Source organism: Ursus maritimus, unplaced genomic scaffold, assembly GCF_017311325.1.
Source record: "Ursus maritimus isolate PB19 unplaced genomic scaffold, ASM1731132v1 scaffold_2, whole genome shotgun sequence".
Taxonomy (NCBI): Eukaryota; Metazoa; Chordata; class Mammalia; order Carnivora; family Ursidae; genus Ursus; species Ursus maritimus.
The window spans coordinates 1,776,014-1,791,262 of record NW_024424452.1 but is presented as its reverse complement, the minus strand read 5'-3'; the positions used below and the strand labels follow the sequence as shown (position 1 = coordinate 1,791,262).

At 55.4% G+C, this 15,249-nt stretch overlaps 1 protein-coding gene across 4 annotated transcripts in view; it reads left to right on the top strand.

The window, feature by feature from the left end:
* SNX8 (sorting nexin 8) overlaps window positions 1-15,249 on the top strand; it is a 38,708-nt gene that overhangs the window by 18,183 nt on the left and 5,276 nt on the right. For 2 of the 4 annotated variants that reach the window (XM_040634679.1, XM_040634677.1), the window contains exons 2-8: window positions 5,824-6,014; window positions 8,220-8,337; window positions 8,631-8,752; window positions 10,455-10,535; window positions 11,513-11,673; window positions 12,222-12,354; window positions 15,164-15,232. In XM_040634679.1, coding sequence (XP_040490613.1) covers window positions 5,824-6,014; window positions 8,220-8,337; window positions 8,631-8,752; window positions 10,455-10,535; window positions 11,513-11,673; window positions 12,222-12,354; window positions 15,164-15,232 — 875 coding nt within the window. The remainder of the gene's footprint in view (window positions 1-5,823; window positions 6,015-8,219; window positions 8,338-8,630; window positions 8,753-10,454; window positions 10,536-11,512; window positions 11,674-12,221; window positions 12,355-15,163; window positions 15,233-15,249) is intronic. The other 2 variants (XM_040634680.1, XM_040634678.1) reach the window with 1 other exon arrangement.

Sequence of the window (15,249 nt, the reverse complement as noted above, 5' to 3'; positions counted from 1 at the left end):
GCTGCCAGAGCGATTTGTGGTGATTGCCTAACACAGTTGTCTTGTAAGTCAACCAGGAAAAGAAGTGACAAGTGAGGAGTAAGCTGATACTGCCCTCTGTGTTTACCAGTGTGGTTCTGGCACTTGTTCTTTCCTCACGTGGATTTGGTTCTCGCAAGGAAGGGCTGCTGGTGCCAAGGTGAATTCGCTGGTTTTGGTCTTCTGGGGCTGTCTTATTTTCTCCTTCGTTTTGGAAGGATGGTTTTGCTGGATGTAGGACACGGTTGACCGTTCTGTCCTCCGGCACTTTGTGCCATCCCACCGCCTTGTGGCCTCTGTGGTTCTGAGGAGTCAGCTGCTCATCTTACCCAGCTGCTGATCTCCTGGTGCTTTCTCTCTGTCTCTGGGCGGTGTGAACAGCGCAACTGTGATCCGTCCGGGTGTGAATCTTCCTGAGTTTATCTTAGTTGGAATTTATCTTAGTTGGGTTCTTGGATTTTTTTTTTAAAGATTTTATTTATTTATGTGACAGAGAGACAGCCAGCAAGAGAGGGAACACAAGCAGGGGGAGTGGGAGAGGAAGAAGCAGGCTCCCAGCGGAGGAGCCTGATGTGGGGCTCGATTCCATAACGCCAGGATCACGCCCTGAGCCGAAGGCAGACGCTTAACGACTGTGCTACCCAGGTGCCCCGGGTTCTTGGATTTTTTTTTTAGAAGATTTTATTTCTGTATTTGTTAGAGAGAGTGCGTGCACGTGCGCACAGGGGCAGGGAGGGACGGGAAGGAGACGGAAAGAATCCCATGCAGACTCTGCGCTGAGTGTGGAGCCTGACCTGGGGCTTGATCTGACGACCCCGAGATCGTGACCTGAGCTGAAACCCAAGAGTGGAATGCTTAACTGACTGAGCCACCCAGGCGCCTCTTGGGTTCTGGGATTTTAAAAATCAAATTTGGGAAAATTTTGGCAGTTCATTCAAATATTAGTTCTGAGCCTTTCTCCTTTTGGGCCTATGATGATGATGTTGGTGTGCTTGATGGCGTCCCCACGGGTCTCTGAGGGTGTGTCCATCATCCTCGTTCTCTCTCCTTTCTGTCTTCCAGACCAGGCAATCTCCGTTGGCCTGCCTCCCCCTCTGCCCAGTCCGATCTGTAATTGCACCCTGCTAGTGAATTTTTCATTTATTGAGCTTCTCAGATCCAGAATTTTTATCCACTTGTACAACTTCTGTTTATCGGTATTTTCTGTTGCTGAGACATGGTTCTCCTACTTTCCAGTGGTTCTTCAGAGATGGTGCCCGTTAGTTCTTGGAACCTGTTACAAGTAGCTGATGTAAGGTCTTGTCGAATGAGTTCAATTCCTGGCCTTCCTCAAGGAAGCTTCCTGGTGGTGGTTTTTTCCCCATGTTTTCTTGTTTCTTTGCATGTCTTAGAACTTTAGTTGTAAACTGGACAGTTTAAATAATATAATGTGGCAACTCTGGAAATCAGATTTCCCTCCCTCCCCGGGTTGTCGCTGCTTATTATCATTGTTGATGTTCTTTAACGACCTCTCTGAACGAATTCTGTGAAGTTTCTTGTGTGAGTGTTGTGTGGCTTGAAAGAGCAGGCACGTCTCTCAGCCCTGGAGGTTGGAAGTCTGAGATCCAGGTGTGGGCAGGGCCGCGCTCCCTCTGAACCCCGTAGCGGAGTGTCCTTCCTGCCGCTTCCAGTGTCTGGTTGGCGGGCCAGCCTCCGCGCTCCTTGCCTTGAGTCCTCAAGTCTCTGCCTTTGCCGTCATGTGCCCACCCCTGTGTGTTGCGGGTCTCTGCATCTTCATGTGGTCCTCCATCTTCTTTTTTTTTTTTTAAAGATTTTATTTATTTGACAGAGAGAGAGACAGCCAGCAAGAGAGGGAACACACACAGGGGGAGTGGGAGAGGAAGAACCAGGCTCCCAGCGGAGGAGCCTGATGTGGGACTCGATCCCAGAACACCGGGATCACGCCCTGAGTTGAAGGCAGACGCCCAACGACTGCGCCACCCAGGCGCCCCGGTCCTCCCTCTTCTTAAGAGGACTCCAGTCATACTGCATTGAGGGCCCACCCTACTCCAGTATGGCCTCTTTTTTTTTTTTTTTAATAAAAGATTTAATTTATTTATTTGAGGGAGAGAGGGTGCGAGCAAGAGCAGGGGAGCAGCAGAGGGAGAGGGAGAAGCAGACGCCCTGCTGATCAGGGAGCCCGGTGCAGGGCTCAGTCCCAGGACTCTGGGATCACGACCTGAGCGGAAGGCAGACGCTTAACCGACTGAGCCCCACCCAGGTGCCCCCAGGATGGCTTCATTTTATCTTAACTAATTATCACATCGATAAAGGTACCCTGACTTGCCACACACCTTCAATTTCCAGTGTTCTGAAAAAGCGGGTTCTGACCATTTTTGCTTCTGTCGAAGGGAGGATTTTTGGAGGTTCCTACTCTGCCACTTCCGGTGTCGCCCACCTTCTATATGTAAGGCATTCATAGTTCTCATTCGTGTACCGTACGCTTCAGTCACGTGACGTGTCCAACACAGCGGTGTTGGTGGGTTCACGGGGTGGTACGCCCCTCGCCGTGATCAACTCGGGAGTGTCATCACCCCCACCAGGCAAACCCCTTACTTTCCAGTCCTCGTTTCCCAGTTCTCCCGTCGTTGCCGCTGCCCACCCCCAGCCCTAGGCAGGCACCCATCTGCTTTGTTTCTGTGCGAGTGCGCGGACTCATCCCATGCGTGGTCCTTGTGTCTGGCTCCTTCACTTACCACCATGTTTTCAGGGCTCACGCATCTTGTAGCACGAATCTGTCCTGGATTCCTTTGTATGGCAGACTAACAGTCTGTTGTACGGATAAGCTTTTATGTGTTCCCAGATGGCTGGTGGGCGCTGGGGTTCTTCCTCTCTCTGGCTCCTGTAAATAATGCTGCTGTGGACCTTTGTCCACAGGTCTCTGTGTGGACATCCATGTTCACGTCTCGGGTGTCCTTCTAGGAGTGGAACTGTGGGCTCCCATAGGGGCTCTGCCTCTCACGTTGGGAGGACGTGCCGGGCTGTTCCTGAAGGCAGCCTCTGCCAGCATGTGTGAGGCTTTTCCCCATCCTCGCCAGTGTTCACTGGTCCTTTTTCTTAAATTGGGGCTGTCACGGTGGGTGCTATCGCACTATGGCTGTGATTTGCATATCCATGACGGGCAGTGATGTGGAGCATCTTTTTATGTGCTTACTGACCACTGGTCTATCTTTGGAGGAGTGTCTGTGCAAGTCCTTTGCCCATTTTTAAATTGGGTTGTCTTTTTTTTACTTTGTTATAAGAGTTCTTTATGTATTCTAGATGTAAGTCCTTTCTCAGATATGTATATATATTTGCATCTTTCCTGTGATAGAAATGTTCTTCCCCGGGGCGCCTGAGTGGCACAGCGGTTAAGCGTCTGCCTTTGGCTCAGGGCGTGATCCTGGCGTTCTGGGATCGAGCCCCACATCGGGCTCCTCTGCTAGGAGCCTGCTTCTTCCTCTCCCACTCCCCCTGCTTGTGTTCCCTCTCTCGCTGGCTGTCTCTATCTCTGTCGAATAAATAAATAAATTAAAAAAAAAAAAAAGAAAAAAAAAAGAAATGTTCTTCCCCTGTTACCTTTTTGCTTCATTTTTTCCACATATTCTGTGCTCTAGTTACACAAGACTTTGTTTTCCCAGACATGGTACTTTTCACTCCTGAAAATGCAGTAAGTGTCAGCAGATAGTCATTTGGCAGGCTTTTGGCAAGGCCCTTCTGCGTGCCAGCCCCCCCACCCCCAGCGGCTGGGATGCATCCCCCCGGAGTCTGTGCTCGGGCGTGGCGTCTGGGCCCCCTCCCTCATTATCACGGTGCTCTTAAAATTAACGTCACAGTGGGATTCCCATTCGTCCTGCAGTTTGGATCTCACGGATTGTGTCCAGCACTGGGGACCGTCCGTAGCTGTGTGCTGAATTGCATATTAATGAGCTCAGTGACCCTGCGTTGTTCCTTACTGTACTCGAGTGGGTACTTGAGAAACACTTGTTGGCTCATTGACAGAAAGGACACGTGGTTCCTAAAGAGACTGGGTAAACACAGTTTAAGGCCATCAAAATATTTTTACACGGAAAGGGGCTGGGTTTTTAGGATGGGAGAACCTTCTGGAGCTGTGGTCTCCACATTTTGGCCATTGAGATATTGGGGACTCTTAATACATACACACGTACTCATATACACACATGAACAGACACTCATACATGTACACACCCATGATATATATACGCACACATGCTTATATACACACACTTGCACATTCACACTTACATGTACACACCCCATAGACACGTACACCCCTACACACTCACGTACACACCCACCCACACATATACTCACATACCTCACACTTGTCTACAGACACTTGCACATACACTTTGACACATGTACACACCCCTACATACACATATAGTCACACTCAAGCACATGCACATACCCACGTATGCGTACACACACACAGACGTGTGCACACACTGCCGTGTGTATCCATAACTCCTGTACATATGCCCTCGCTTGTGCACACACACATCACACTCATGTGCACACATGCACATGTACACACGTCTACACAATACACGGTTTAGTCAGTTATATTGTATTACGTGTTATAACGATGTCACAGGAATGTCAGTTGTAAAAGAAGAGAAGAAAATACAACTAGAATTGCTTCTGTTTCTTCCTGTGCCCGCTGGGTGGTTTTCACCCCGGGGTACGTGCCCTCACCTGGGAGCTTACTGCTTTAGTAAGCGTAATACTGAGCATGTGTGGGGCTTTTATGAGACCCGTGGGGTTCCCGAGTAAGCACTGAGGCCTTAGTTTATTTTCTTTTTTAAACTTCAAGGTCAATTAAACGCAACTACGTTTTAAATTTTAAAATGCTGAGTAATTTCACAGATGAAAATAATCTAGTCACTACTTCTGTTTAGAATGTAAGCCACAATCTTACTTTGAAGTGTTGTTTTAAGAAGCAAATCATGAAAAATGATACAGCCAAGTTGTAGAGAATTTGGAAAAAAGAGGAAAGAAATCTGCATTTTGTCGTGGTTCTTTATAGCCGTGTTGGTTAGAGTAAGACCCCTCCCCCTCTGTGGGGTGCCTTGCCTTTACTATGTTTTTTAACCAGAAAGAACTTTGTTTCTTTAGAACTCTCTGTACTAATAAAAACTAAACTGACTTTTTAGTGTGACTTCCGTGTTTGTTAGTCTGTGATATGTCTGATCTGTCTTTTGCTGCTCTGTGAGGTGTGGGCGACTCCTTGTCTGTGGGGAAGCTGAGGGTTGAGGATGTGATTCTTTGCCCTCTGTGATGGGAAGCCTAGCTCTAGGCAGGCATGTGGGTTTTTTACCTACCTGGAATGGAATGATGGTTTTGGCACATGGAGTAATGTTGTGTTCACCGTAGAAACAGCGGGACAGAGAAATTACATGGCTTTCTTTCGTTTTAACCTCCTTCTGGACTCTAGAGAAAAGGAGGGCTCTTTTTCATGAAACTTGTAAAGAGTTCACTTTTTTCCTGCGCAAGTTGAAAACTAGATACGGCTGGTCCTGGCTCTGTGGGTGTATTTGCTGATTCGTAGGCGGGTGGACACCTCACGGCGTGGCGATTGCTAGGAGCAGAAGGAGGTGCCCTCGAGCGCCGGCTCCGCGGCACGACTGAATGGGGGGTGACGTGGCCACAGTCCGGGTGCTGAGTGAGCACGCGGTGGAGCGAGGGCCAGAGGAGGGCCGGCCGGTGGCAGCTTCCACTTTCTGCGCAGCTGTTTTTATTGGCCATTCACCTTCTCTTCTCCAGACTTGCCCACGCCCCAGGTCAGCGAGCGGAGGGACCCACACCCCACTCGAATGCAGATGCCGCAGGGGAACCCGCTGCTGCTGTCATACACCCTGCAGGAGCTGCTGGCCAGGGACACCGTGCAGGTGGAGCTCATTCCCGAGAAGAAGGGCCTCTTCCTGAAGCATGTGGAATACGAGGTTTCCAGCCAGGTAAGGGGCAAACGGCACGTGCCTGCTGAGAGGGGGCGGGGCGGGGTGGGGGGAGAGGGGCTACAGAGAGAGTCGGTGCACTGGGCTTAAAGGGAAGATCCAAAACTGGACGCCGAGAGCCAAGCCGCCCAACAGATGTTTCCATAGCCAGGGAGTCCCCGCGTCTTGTTCTGGCAGCCACACCCCCGCTAGCTCAGCGTGCCCTCCCTGTCCCTGTGTCCAGGATGCTGCTCGCTGCTCGGAGCGGCTCACCCGGTCTGCTACACCGCGGGCGCAGGCCAGCCTGACGTGGTTTTGGTTTTGCAGTCGTGGGAAATCCCTGAGCGTAGAGTATGGGCTTCGGGTCACGTTGGAGAGCAGGACTGGCGTGGGTCCATCTGTTCCGCACTGAGGACTCTGTGCTGTTAGGGGCCCCCCGATACCGGCGTCAAGGAGGCGCTGGGCACCTGGCTGTGTGTGTGCGGCGACACGGTGACATCTGCCGTGCTAATCTTCCGTCCTTCTCCGTTCTCTTTCTATATCCTGGTGCTGTTAGAATAGATACTGGGAGAGCTTTTATTCAGAAACTGAGGATTAAGTCATCGCTGAGCTGACAGCATCCTTGGGCCGGTGGAGTCCCTCTGTGTTAGCAGGGGACGACAAGGACAGGCAGAGCGGGGCCCACTGTGGGGCTTCTCTGGAAGCGTCTCTGTCTTCCCCGGGGAGGAAGCGTGTTTTCCGAACTGAGCGGCCGTGTGCGTGTGCTGTGGGAGTCAGCAATCCAGGCTTTTTGTTTCAAGGTGTTTTCAAGCTGCAGACTGAAGTCGTGAGTCAGCTCTGTTCTAGGGCACGTGTGGGTGCCGCTGCCCCGGGCGAGGGCGGGTCAGGGGTGCAGGCGTGTCTCCTCCCTCTGGGCCTTGCGGTCGAGGCTGCGGTGGCTCTGGCGTCAGGGGCTGGCCTCCCCTGTGCGGGTGCTGGCCGCTGGCCCTTTCCCGTGTTCAGGTGCCCGTTCCTTCAGGGTCTGTGGTGACGGATGTGTTCTCAAGGAGACAGCTCTGCCCGGGCTGCGTCCTGTGATGCGCTGCTCCAGCAGCAGCAGGGCCGCGGTCTGGGCTGCCAGTTCCGTCCCGCACCCTGCTCGCCAGAGGCCGCGGTGGATACGGACGTGGCACGACGCATGCCGTCCCCAGCAGAGCGGCCACTCGACGTCACCGTTCTCTTCGTAGAGCATATGGAGTTTTTTTACGGACGTTATAAATTGGGGGGCAGTTTGAGGTTCGCAGCAAAATTGTGTGGAAGGAGCCGAGATTTCCCATCTCCCCGTGCCACCTCCTCCACAGGCTGCCCCATGATCAGTGTCCCCCAGACGGGGCATTTGTCACAACTGATGGCCCCACGCGGACATGTCGTCATCACCCAGAGACCACGGTCGCGCGAGGGTCCCTCTGGGTGGGCGCACGTTCTGCGGGTGTGGACGGTGACAACGGTGTCCACCGCCACGGTGTCCCACAGAGTGTTCACGGGCCTGAAGTCCCCTGTGTCCCACCTGTTCATCCCTCTGCCCCGAAGCCCTGGCAGCCGCCCCTCCTCTCCCGTGCGCACAGCCCTGCTTCCCCAGAGCGTCTCGTCGGCGGCGTCAAACGGAGCAGCCTTTCTTAAGCGCAGTACAGCGCGTGTGATCTCCAGGGTCGCGCTCGTGCGTGTGTCGTGTGAGCTCTGACAGCGGAGCCAGGTCGGGTTCCTCGGCCGTGTGCGGTGGCTCTCACGGAGCCCGCAGGTCTGTCAGTGACAGGATGTCTGGTGGAATTTGAGTCTGACGCTTGTCCGGGCTTCCTGGGCAGCGTCTGGTCTCCCAGCAGATGGTCGTGCTTGTCGCGCCCGCGCTGTGTGACCGCGTACGGGAGGGCGCCCCCCAGAAAGAAGTGACGGAGGCATCATTCGCCCGTGATGGGGGCGTGGGCCCCGCTGTGCACGTGCAGACTCGTGCGAGAAGTGCGGTTGCTTCGGGAGAGCCCGAGGGATGGGCAGAGGGACAGGATGTTCGCGCCACGCGGTGCCTGACAGCCGTGTGAGCACCGCCGGGGGGGACGGGCTCTGTCCTCGGGGGGCCCGGCGAGCAGGATGAGGCGCCGAGCCACATCGCTCCCACGGGCTCTGGGTCGTGGCAGAGGGAGAGCAGGGGAGCTTTCTGGGGTCCAGCCTGAGCACACAGCCCTTCTCTTGCAGCGCTTCAAGTCCTCCGTGTACAGACGGTACAACGACTTTGTGGTTTTCCACGAGATGCTGCTGCAGAAGTTCCCCTACCGCATGGTGCCGGCCCTGCCGCCCAAGAGAGTGCTGGGAGGTGAGGCTGGGGGAGCTGGGGGCCGGGGCGGGTGCCCCCGGGTGCTGGGTGACAAGGGCCGTGCCCGGGAGGGCTGGGTCGGGTCGGCGGGCGAGGGCGGCAGAACCCGTGTGTTCACGGCGAGCAGTGCCCGTCTTGCCTGTCGGGCGTCTGCGAGAGGTGGGGCGCTGTCGGTTCAAACAGAAGGGACCCGTGCTTTTCCTGGCAGATTTCCGCACAGGAGCGTGTTCGCGGGGGGCTAGGGTGGGGGTGCTGCCCAGCCTGTTTGCTGACCCCGCGCGCTCTGCCTGCAGCCGACCGGGAGTTCATCGAGGCCCGGCGGAGGGCGCTGAGGCGCTTCATTAACCTGGTGGCCCGGCACCCCCCATTCTCCGAGGACGTGGCCCTCCGGCTGTTCCTGTCCTTCAGTGGCCCCGTGAGTACTTCACTGTCGCGGGTGGGGCCTGAGGTTCCCCGCGCTTCCTGGCATTCTTAAATTTGCTTGTCGTCTTGCTCTCCTCGCTTGGTGCCCTGGTGGAGTCTCCTGCACACGTGACTGCCACAAGTGAGGTTGACTGTCTTCCCGGACAGCGGGGCTGGGATGCCAGGAGGCATTCTTGGCTTCGGCTTGGCAGGATTTGGTGTGTCCAGCTGGAGGTTCTGAGCACTGTCGCCGTGGGCGCTGAGGCTTGTACGCTGAAGGCTTTGCTTGGGAGGGTCACAGAAGTGCTGGGGACCCCAGACGGCCATGAGTGTTTCCCGGAAAGCGAATAAGGCCACTTTGATTACGTGCCATTGGAAGACTGAGCTGAGTCGTCTTCACAGAGCTGCAGGATGGACCCACGTCCTGGGAGACTGTCTCCACGTGGACATTAATTTCCATTAGAAACCAAGCTGCCGTGTCTGTCAGCTGTTGTGCAGTGTTCGTTAGCCTCGGGAAGCGAGGCAAAGCCCTGGTTCCCAGTTGGGGAGGAAGTCCCCGCCTTGTCCCGAGGGCAGCCTGCTCGCCTAGGAAGAGGGGTGGGGGTAGGGGTGGTGGAGGGGCTCCAACAAGGTCGCTTTACCAGTGGAATACGATGGGTCGTCTTCTGTCCGAGGGAACCCCTTCTTGAGCAGGGACCTGGGAGCAGCTCAGTGCCACCCTCTCCCACTGCAGAAGCATGCGGGACACAGTCAAGGAGCCGCAGAGGCAGAGGGGCCTGGGACCTCCTTGAGAAGGCTTTCCCACTATTAGCCCGGGGTTACCTGTCACCACCGCCCCATTTATGGGACGTGAAGCAGACATTCCTTGAAGTCTTGCTGTGACCGTCTGCTCTTGAGCTGGGAGTGTGGGCCTTTGAGCCCTGGGCGGACAGGCTCCTTTAGTGCAGGGATCTTTACTGCCAGAGAGGAATGCGGGGGGACCTGGGAGCTGCGCACGCTGGGCACAGAGCCGGGCAGTGTCCCCATCCTGGAGGCGTAAGGCTCCTCTGATCCCCTGCCCTCACATAGATAGGGTGTCTCTAGGACCTCCCTGACTCCGTTTCCTTTGGTAAAATGAGAGAGTTAGGACAGATGGTCCTCAAGGCGTCTCTGAGATTCTAGAGTTCCTTGACCCATAAAGAGCTGCAGGTTAGGCTCCCTGCCTGTATTTCCCATGGCTCTTTGTGGGCCCCAGTCTTGGATGTGGCTTTGCCAAGGAGGCCTGTGAGCTGCCCACCAGTCCCCCCGGGGCTCTGTGGGCCTGGGTCCTGTGGGTCTGTCCAAAGGAAGGAGGAGACCTCAGCGCTCGTCTGTGTGCCCCATGTGCTGGGACCTGCCAGGATCTGACGTCTGTGGCAGGGAGGCCATCCCTGCTCTGTAGATGGAGTGCCCGTGTTTCTGGAGAGAGAGCTGCCCTGGAGCCAGAGGTTTTGCAGGGCTGGTGATGTTAAGTCAGGCTTTCCTGTCTGTGGAAGGCCACCCCAAAGGTTCAGGTCAATGGGAAGAAGTCCGGGAAGACCGCGACGAGATACTCCGTGACGCCTGTGTAACAGCCCTCCTGTAGGAGCACGTGGCTCTTGAGGAAGGCCTGCGTCCTGCCTCCTGCTGGCCTCCTCGGTCTCACCCAGACCGTTCTGCAGCTGGTAGAGGCGGGCTGTTTCTGTTTTCCTTTGCAGGACGTACAGAACAAGTTAAAGGAATCCGCTCAGTGTGTTGGAGATGAGTTCTTGAACTGTAAGCTGGCTCCTCGGGCCAAGGTACTTTCTCGTCGTGACGCTCCCCCTTCAGTCCAGGCAGTGACCACCTGACCCGTTCGTGCTCTCTCGCCGCCGCTGCGTGCTGGGGATGTTGCTGAGGCCCGCTGCATGGTTTCCCCATTGACTTCCTTTCTCCCGTGCCGACACACGGCGGGTGTCATCCCATTTCACAGATTGGGAGACGGGCCCCTAGAGGCTGCCAAGCTCTCAGACCACCGAGCAGCTGACCCGGACGGGGCTGAACGCGGTCTGGCCACAGAGCCTACCAGCTCTCCTACCACATCCCGAGGCTTTTTTGTGATTCAGGTGGACACCCACTTGGTCACTAGCCTCTCCGATTCCAGGAAGGGGGGTGGTGTTGCAGTGGTTTATTGTAAAATTTAGCAAATCTGTTCTTTCTCTAAAAAGAATTAAGGTGGTTAGTGGGTAGTTTTTTCCCTTTCCTTCTTAAACTGCTTCTCCATACGGAAGTGCGGACTCTCTTACCTTCATTTTATTCCCTAAAGTTCCTGTCTTCTAAACGTTATGTAGTTAATGTTAGTTAATGTTCAAGAATAGTTAACGTTAATGGGTAGTTAATAGTAAAGCTGGTAAAAAGTGACTCTTGGGGGGAAAGTGCGGCCTCCCGGAGGCCTTGCCCTCGCACCGAGAGTCGGGACTTCACACACATGACTTTGAGCTTGACGGTTGTTATCGGAGTGCGTGTCCTGGCAGGGCTTCCAGTTGGATCCGCTTCCGGTAAACGCTAGAATTGCCATCTCCTGGGGTCACTCAGCTTAGTGTTTGTGGTGTATGTGTGATGATGGTTTCTGTTTCTTTTTTGGACGAGAAGGCAGGCCCCGTGAGGCCCCCACATGGCCTGGTGTCTGGGCTCATGAGCTGCTCTGTTGCTGGGCTTCTTTCCCGTCCTGATAGGCATCGTCTCCAAAAAGCTTTTCACGGCCAGTAATCCATGGCCTTGCTGTCCTCCCTGCCAGGACTTCCTCCCGGCCGACATCCAGACTCAGTTTGCCGTCAGCCGGGAGCTCATTCGGAACGTCTACAACAGCTTCCACAAGCTTCGAGATCGGGCCGAGCGGATCGCGTCGAGGGCCATCGACAATGCTGCTGACCTCCTCATATTCGGGAAGGAGCTGAGGCAGGTGCCCTGCCCAGTTCTGCAGGGCTCGGTCGGGGAGGGATCTGCAGACTTCAAGGCAGAAGGCGTTTTACCATAGTGACGCCTGTTCTGACCTGTTTCACTTTTAGAGGGTTGGGGAAGTGTGTGATGGAATGTAGAAGAAAACGGGGGGGGGGGCGGTTATGCAGCAAAGCATGGATCCCTAAACACATGAACACGTGACAGTAGGTCACAGGGCGTTTTCCCTACTGTCAGGACTAGACTGGAAAAGGACAGCACGCACTCTTTATGCTCCTCTGTGTGGAGGGGCAGCGAGACGGTCAGCCAGGACTGTGCCCTCCTCCTCAGTCTCCAGACGTCTGCACACACGTCCCTGGGGGGCTTGTTGACCAGACTGGTTCAGGAGGCCTGGGAAGGGGGCTGAGGTCCTGCCTTTCTGACAGACGCTCAGGTGTCCCCGGGGACCGCTCTTTGCCTAGCAGAGGTTGCCCCGGGGCGACATGTCATGCTGGATGGCCAGCTCAGCTCCCAGGCCTTGAGAGTCTTCTCTGTTTCTTTTTCCTTAGTGCTTTGGGGTCTGATACGACCCCGCTCCCCTCCTGGGCCTCTCTGAACAGCAGCACGTGGGGATCCCTTAAACAGGCACTGAAAGGCCTGTCCGTTGAATTTGCACTGCTTGCTGACAAAGCTGCCCAGCAGGTGAGTGAACTTGTCCTCCTCGGTGCCCGTTCCGAAGAACACTCTGTGCCTCGGGGACGGACGCGGGAACATCTTACCTGGACTTCGGAGTTCGGAGTCCGGAGTGAGTGGATACCGGTCTCGGTTGGAGCTGCACGTCCCCATCTGTTCTGAGTGGCTCCGTGCGAGCCCTTGACGCTCTGAAGGTGGTCGCCCGTGACCAAGACAGACTGGGTTCCAGTCCCTTGAGGGTTGACTTTGCTGAGATGAGAAGCTGTAACCTGTCCTTGAAAACGTAACCTCCGACTTCCCCCGATGCTTCTGGGTGGACGAGGTAGTTCCCACTTTGCTATCCTGGTCAGCGAGTGTTTGGTTCCTCGATCAGGACAGCGAGTAAGCTCTGGCAGCCCGAGAGACCCCCATGTCCATTCCCCCCGGAGACCCAGGCAGCCTCCGGAAACCCTTCTGCCACACGCGTCCGGGCCGTGTGGTTCTTGGGGATCAATTTGAAGGTCCAGAGTTTACTGGCAGACGCAAAGGCTCACGTGGGTGCTTTTCTGCTATAAAACTGCTTCGTGACTTTGAGGGTGAGCAATTGCAGCCTGGTTCTTGGGGAAGTGGTCTTCAGGCTGGTGGTCGATGGATGCAAATAAATGAAAATGGTGTACTTGGGAAGGGCCTTGCTGCCTGTCTGACGCGCAGCTCCTTAGTAGCCAGCGAGAGGACGCAGTGACGGTGACAGACCCTCCGGCCGTGGGACTGGGGGGTTTTCAGGCTCCAGGCGGGGCCCTCAGAGCCTCGGGACGTCTCTGAGTGCCGAGAGGAAATTCGATCTTGTTGCTGGTACGGAGAGTCCTGGGTTTTCTTCCTCTGTGGTCCCAGTGCCTGTGTGTTCCCGTTAGAAACCGAGCATCGGGTGTTGTTGGCATTTCTCAGAATTGGCGCTGGGCCCGGTCCCTCTCCAGGCCTGCCAGGTGTCCACGTGTCCACCGCTGGGGGACCGGCACTGGGCCGCTGGAGGTGCGGCTGCAGAGGGACCAGCCCGCTCTGCCCTTGGCCAGTGTCTCGTGCTGGGCTCGCGCACAGGTTACGGCGCTCCCTGGGCCTGTGTCCCTGTCTGTGAGAAGCAAGGGGCCGCGTGAGATCATTCAGACACTTCTCATGGAACCTGTTGGACTTTCCTGAAAGCTCATTTTAAAATCTAAAATTGAAGCTGTCCCGGTTGCAACGACCTAGGCCCTGGGCCCACACAGCTCCCGGTTCAACAGGTGTAGCCTCGTGGCTGCGGGGTGGGGGGCAGCGTGTGGGGTGCACTGTGAATCCCTGGGGGCCACGCAGAACAGAAACTCCGAACTCTGTCGTCTCCCGTGTTTTCTGACTGAGGTTTGGATGCCTTTGAAGAGGGAGAGAGGGCTCAGACTTCTGATGTGGTGCAAGTTCGTAGTTTGAAGCCCCCAGCTGCCGAGCTCTGAGATCCTCTGATAGCTTGCGGATGCTGCTTTGAACTGTGGTGTCTGAGGAAGTGCCGCTTCCTGACTATTCCTCGTGGTTTTCACGTTGAAGTGAAATCAATACAGTTTTAATGTGAAACTGGATCAAACGCCTGTCGGGACTTTCATCCAGCATGGCTGGAGTTGTGTTCACGCTCGCTGCACGAGGAGACATTCGAGGGCTGGTTTTCCCAACTCCGCTTCCGCACACCTTGGTTTCATTCTCCCCAGACCCATTAGGGGCCCCAGGTCGCTATATCCCAGCGGGGCAGCAGAGACTCACAGTGGGCTGTTTTTTCCATGCTGACAGGATGGTGGTTTGGCGTCTCGTGTGGCATCGGAAGAGAGCTGGGACCTAGCCAGTGACGTGAGCAGGAATGGCCCCTCCTGCTGCTAGACCAGGGAACCTCCGTCCTGTGCCCCTCTGCCCAGTCAGGCGGGAGCAGGGCACTTGCGGACCTCTGGTGTTTTCCTTTCCAAGTTTAAAAAACCTGGAACATACCTGTAATTTTCCCGTGACCTTATTGGCTGGAGTCTTGGCTGTGGGTGTGGGGATGAGTAGCCTGGAACCTCTGAGCTCGGCAGGTGTGAGTCCCAGGTCCCCTGAGTTGGTGGGAGAACTTGGGCGGGAGCCCCTGGCTCCCAGGGCAGTGCTTGTAACCCGGTCAGGTTCGTCTCCTCGTTTCTTCCCATCTTCTGCCTTCTGGCTGCACCCTCTACACACAGAGTCCGATGTGTGGTTTCTGAGATGAGCTTTTCATGCTGTGCCATAGCTGGAGCCCTAGAGGTTGTGAAAGGGGCTCATTTCTCTGAGGAGCCTGCTCTGCACCTGGGAGAGGTGAGGTGCTCACCAAACACCTGAGAGGTGGTTGGTGAATGGCTAGGAGGTGTTCAGCAAACACCCAGGTGAGGTGCTCAGCAAACAGCCGGGCAAGGTGCTTGACAAGTGTTGGTAGCTGAGGGACATGAGCTGTGCTAGAGCCCTTCAGGACATGTGGCTGTGAGCACAGTGTTAGTATGGACGGTTCCCAGGAAGCCAACCTAGCCGCAGCTCTATTGTGACTGGTATGCTGGGAGGTCCAGTGGTGTCGAACAGTGAGCACAAGTGGGCAGATGACCTTGGGAACCGAGGCTGTAGTTTTCATTCAGCTGCTGGGTTCTGTGGTTTCCCTGCCTTGTGCTGGGGGGCCGTTGTGTGGGAAGGGGGCTCTTCTGCAGAGCTGGCTCGTGGCTTTGGAGGGGAGAGCCAGCTCAGGGCTGCAGATGGGGGGCCCTGGCTGGGTCTGTGGGTCCTGTGGTGCTCTGTGTTGGTCACCCACCCACCCACCCTTGTTTTCTAGGGCAAACAGGAAGAGAATGACGTGGTGGAGAAATTGAACCTCTTCTTGGATTTGCTCCAGTCCTATAAAGTGAGTCTGGCCGCTCC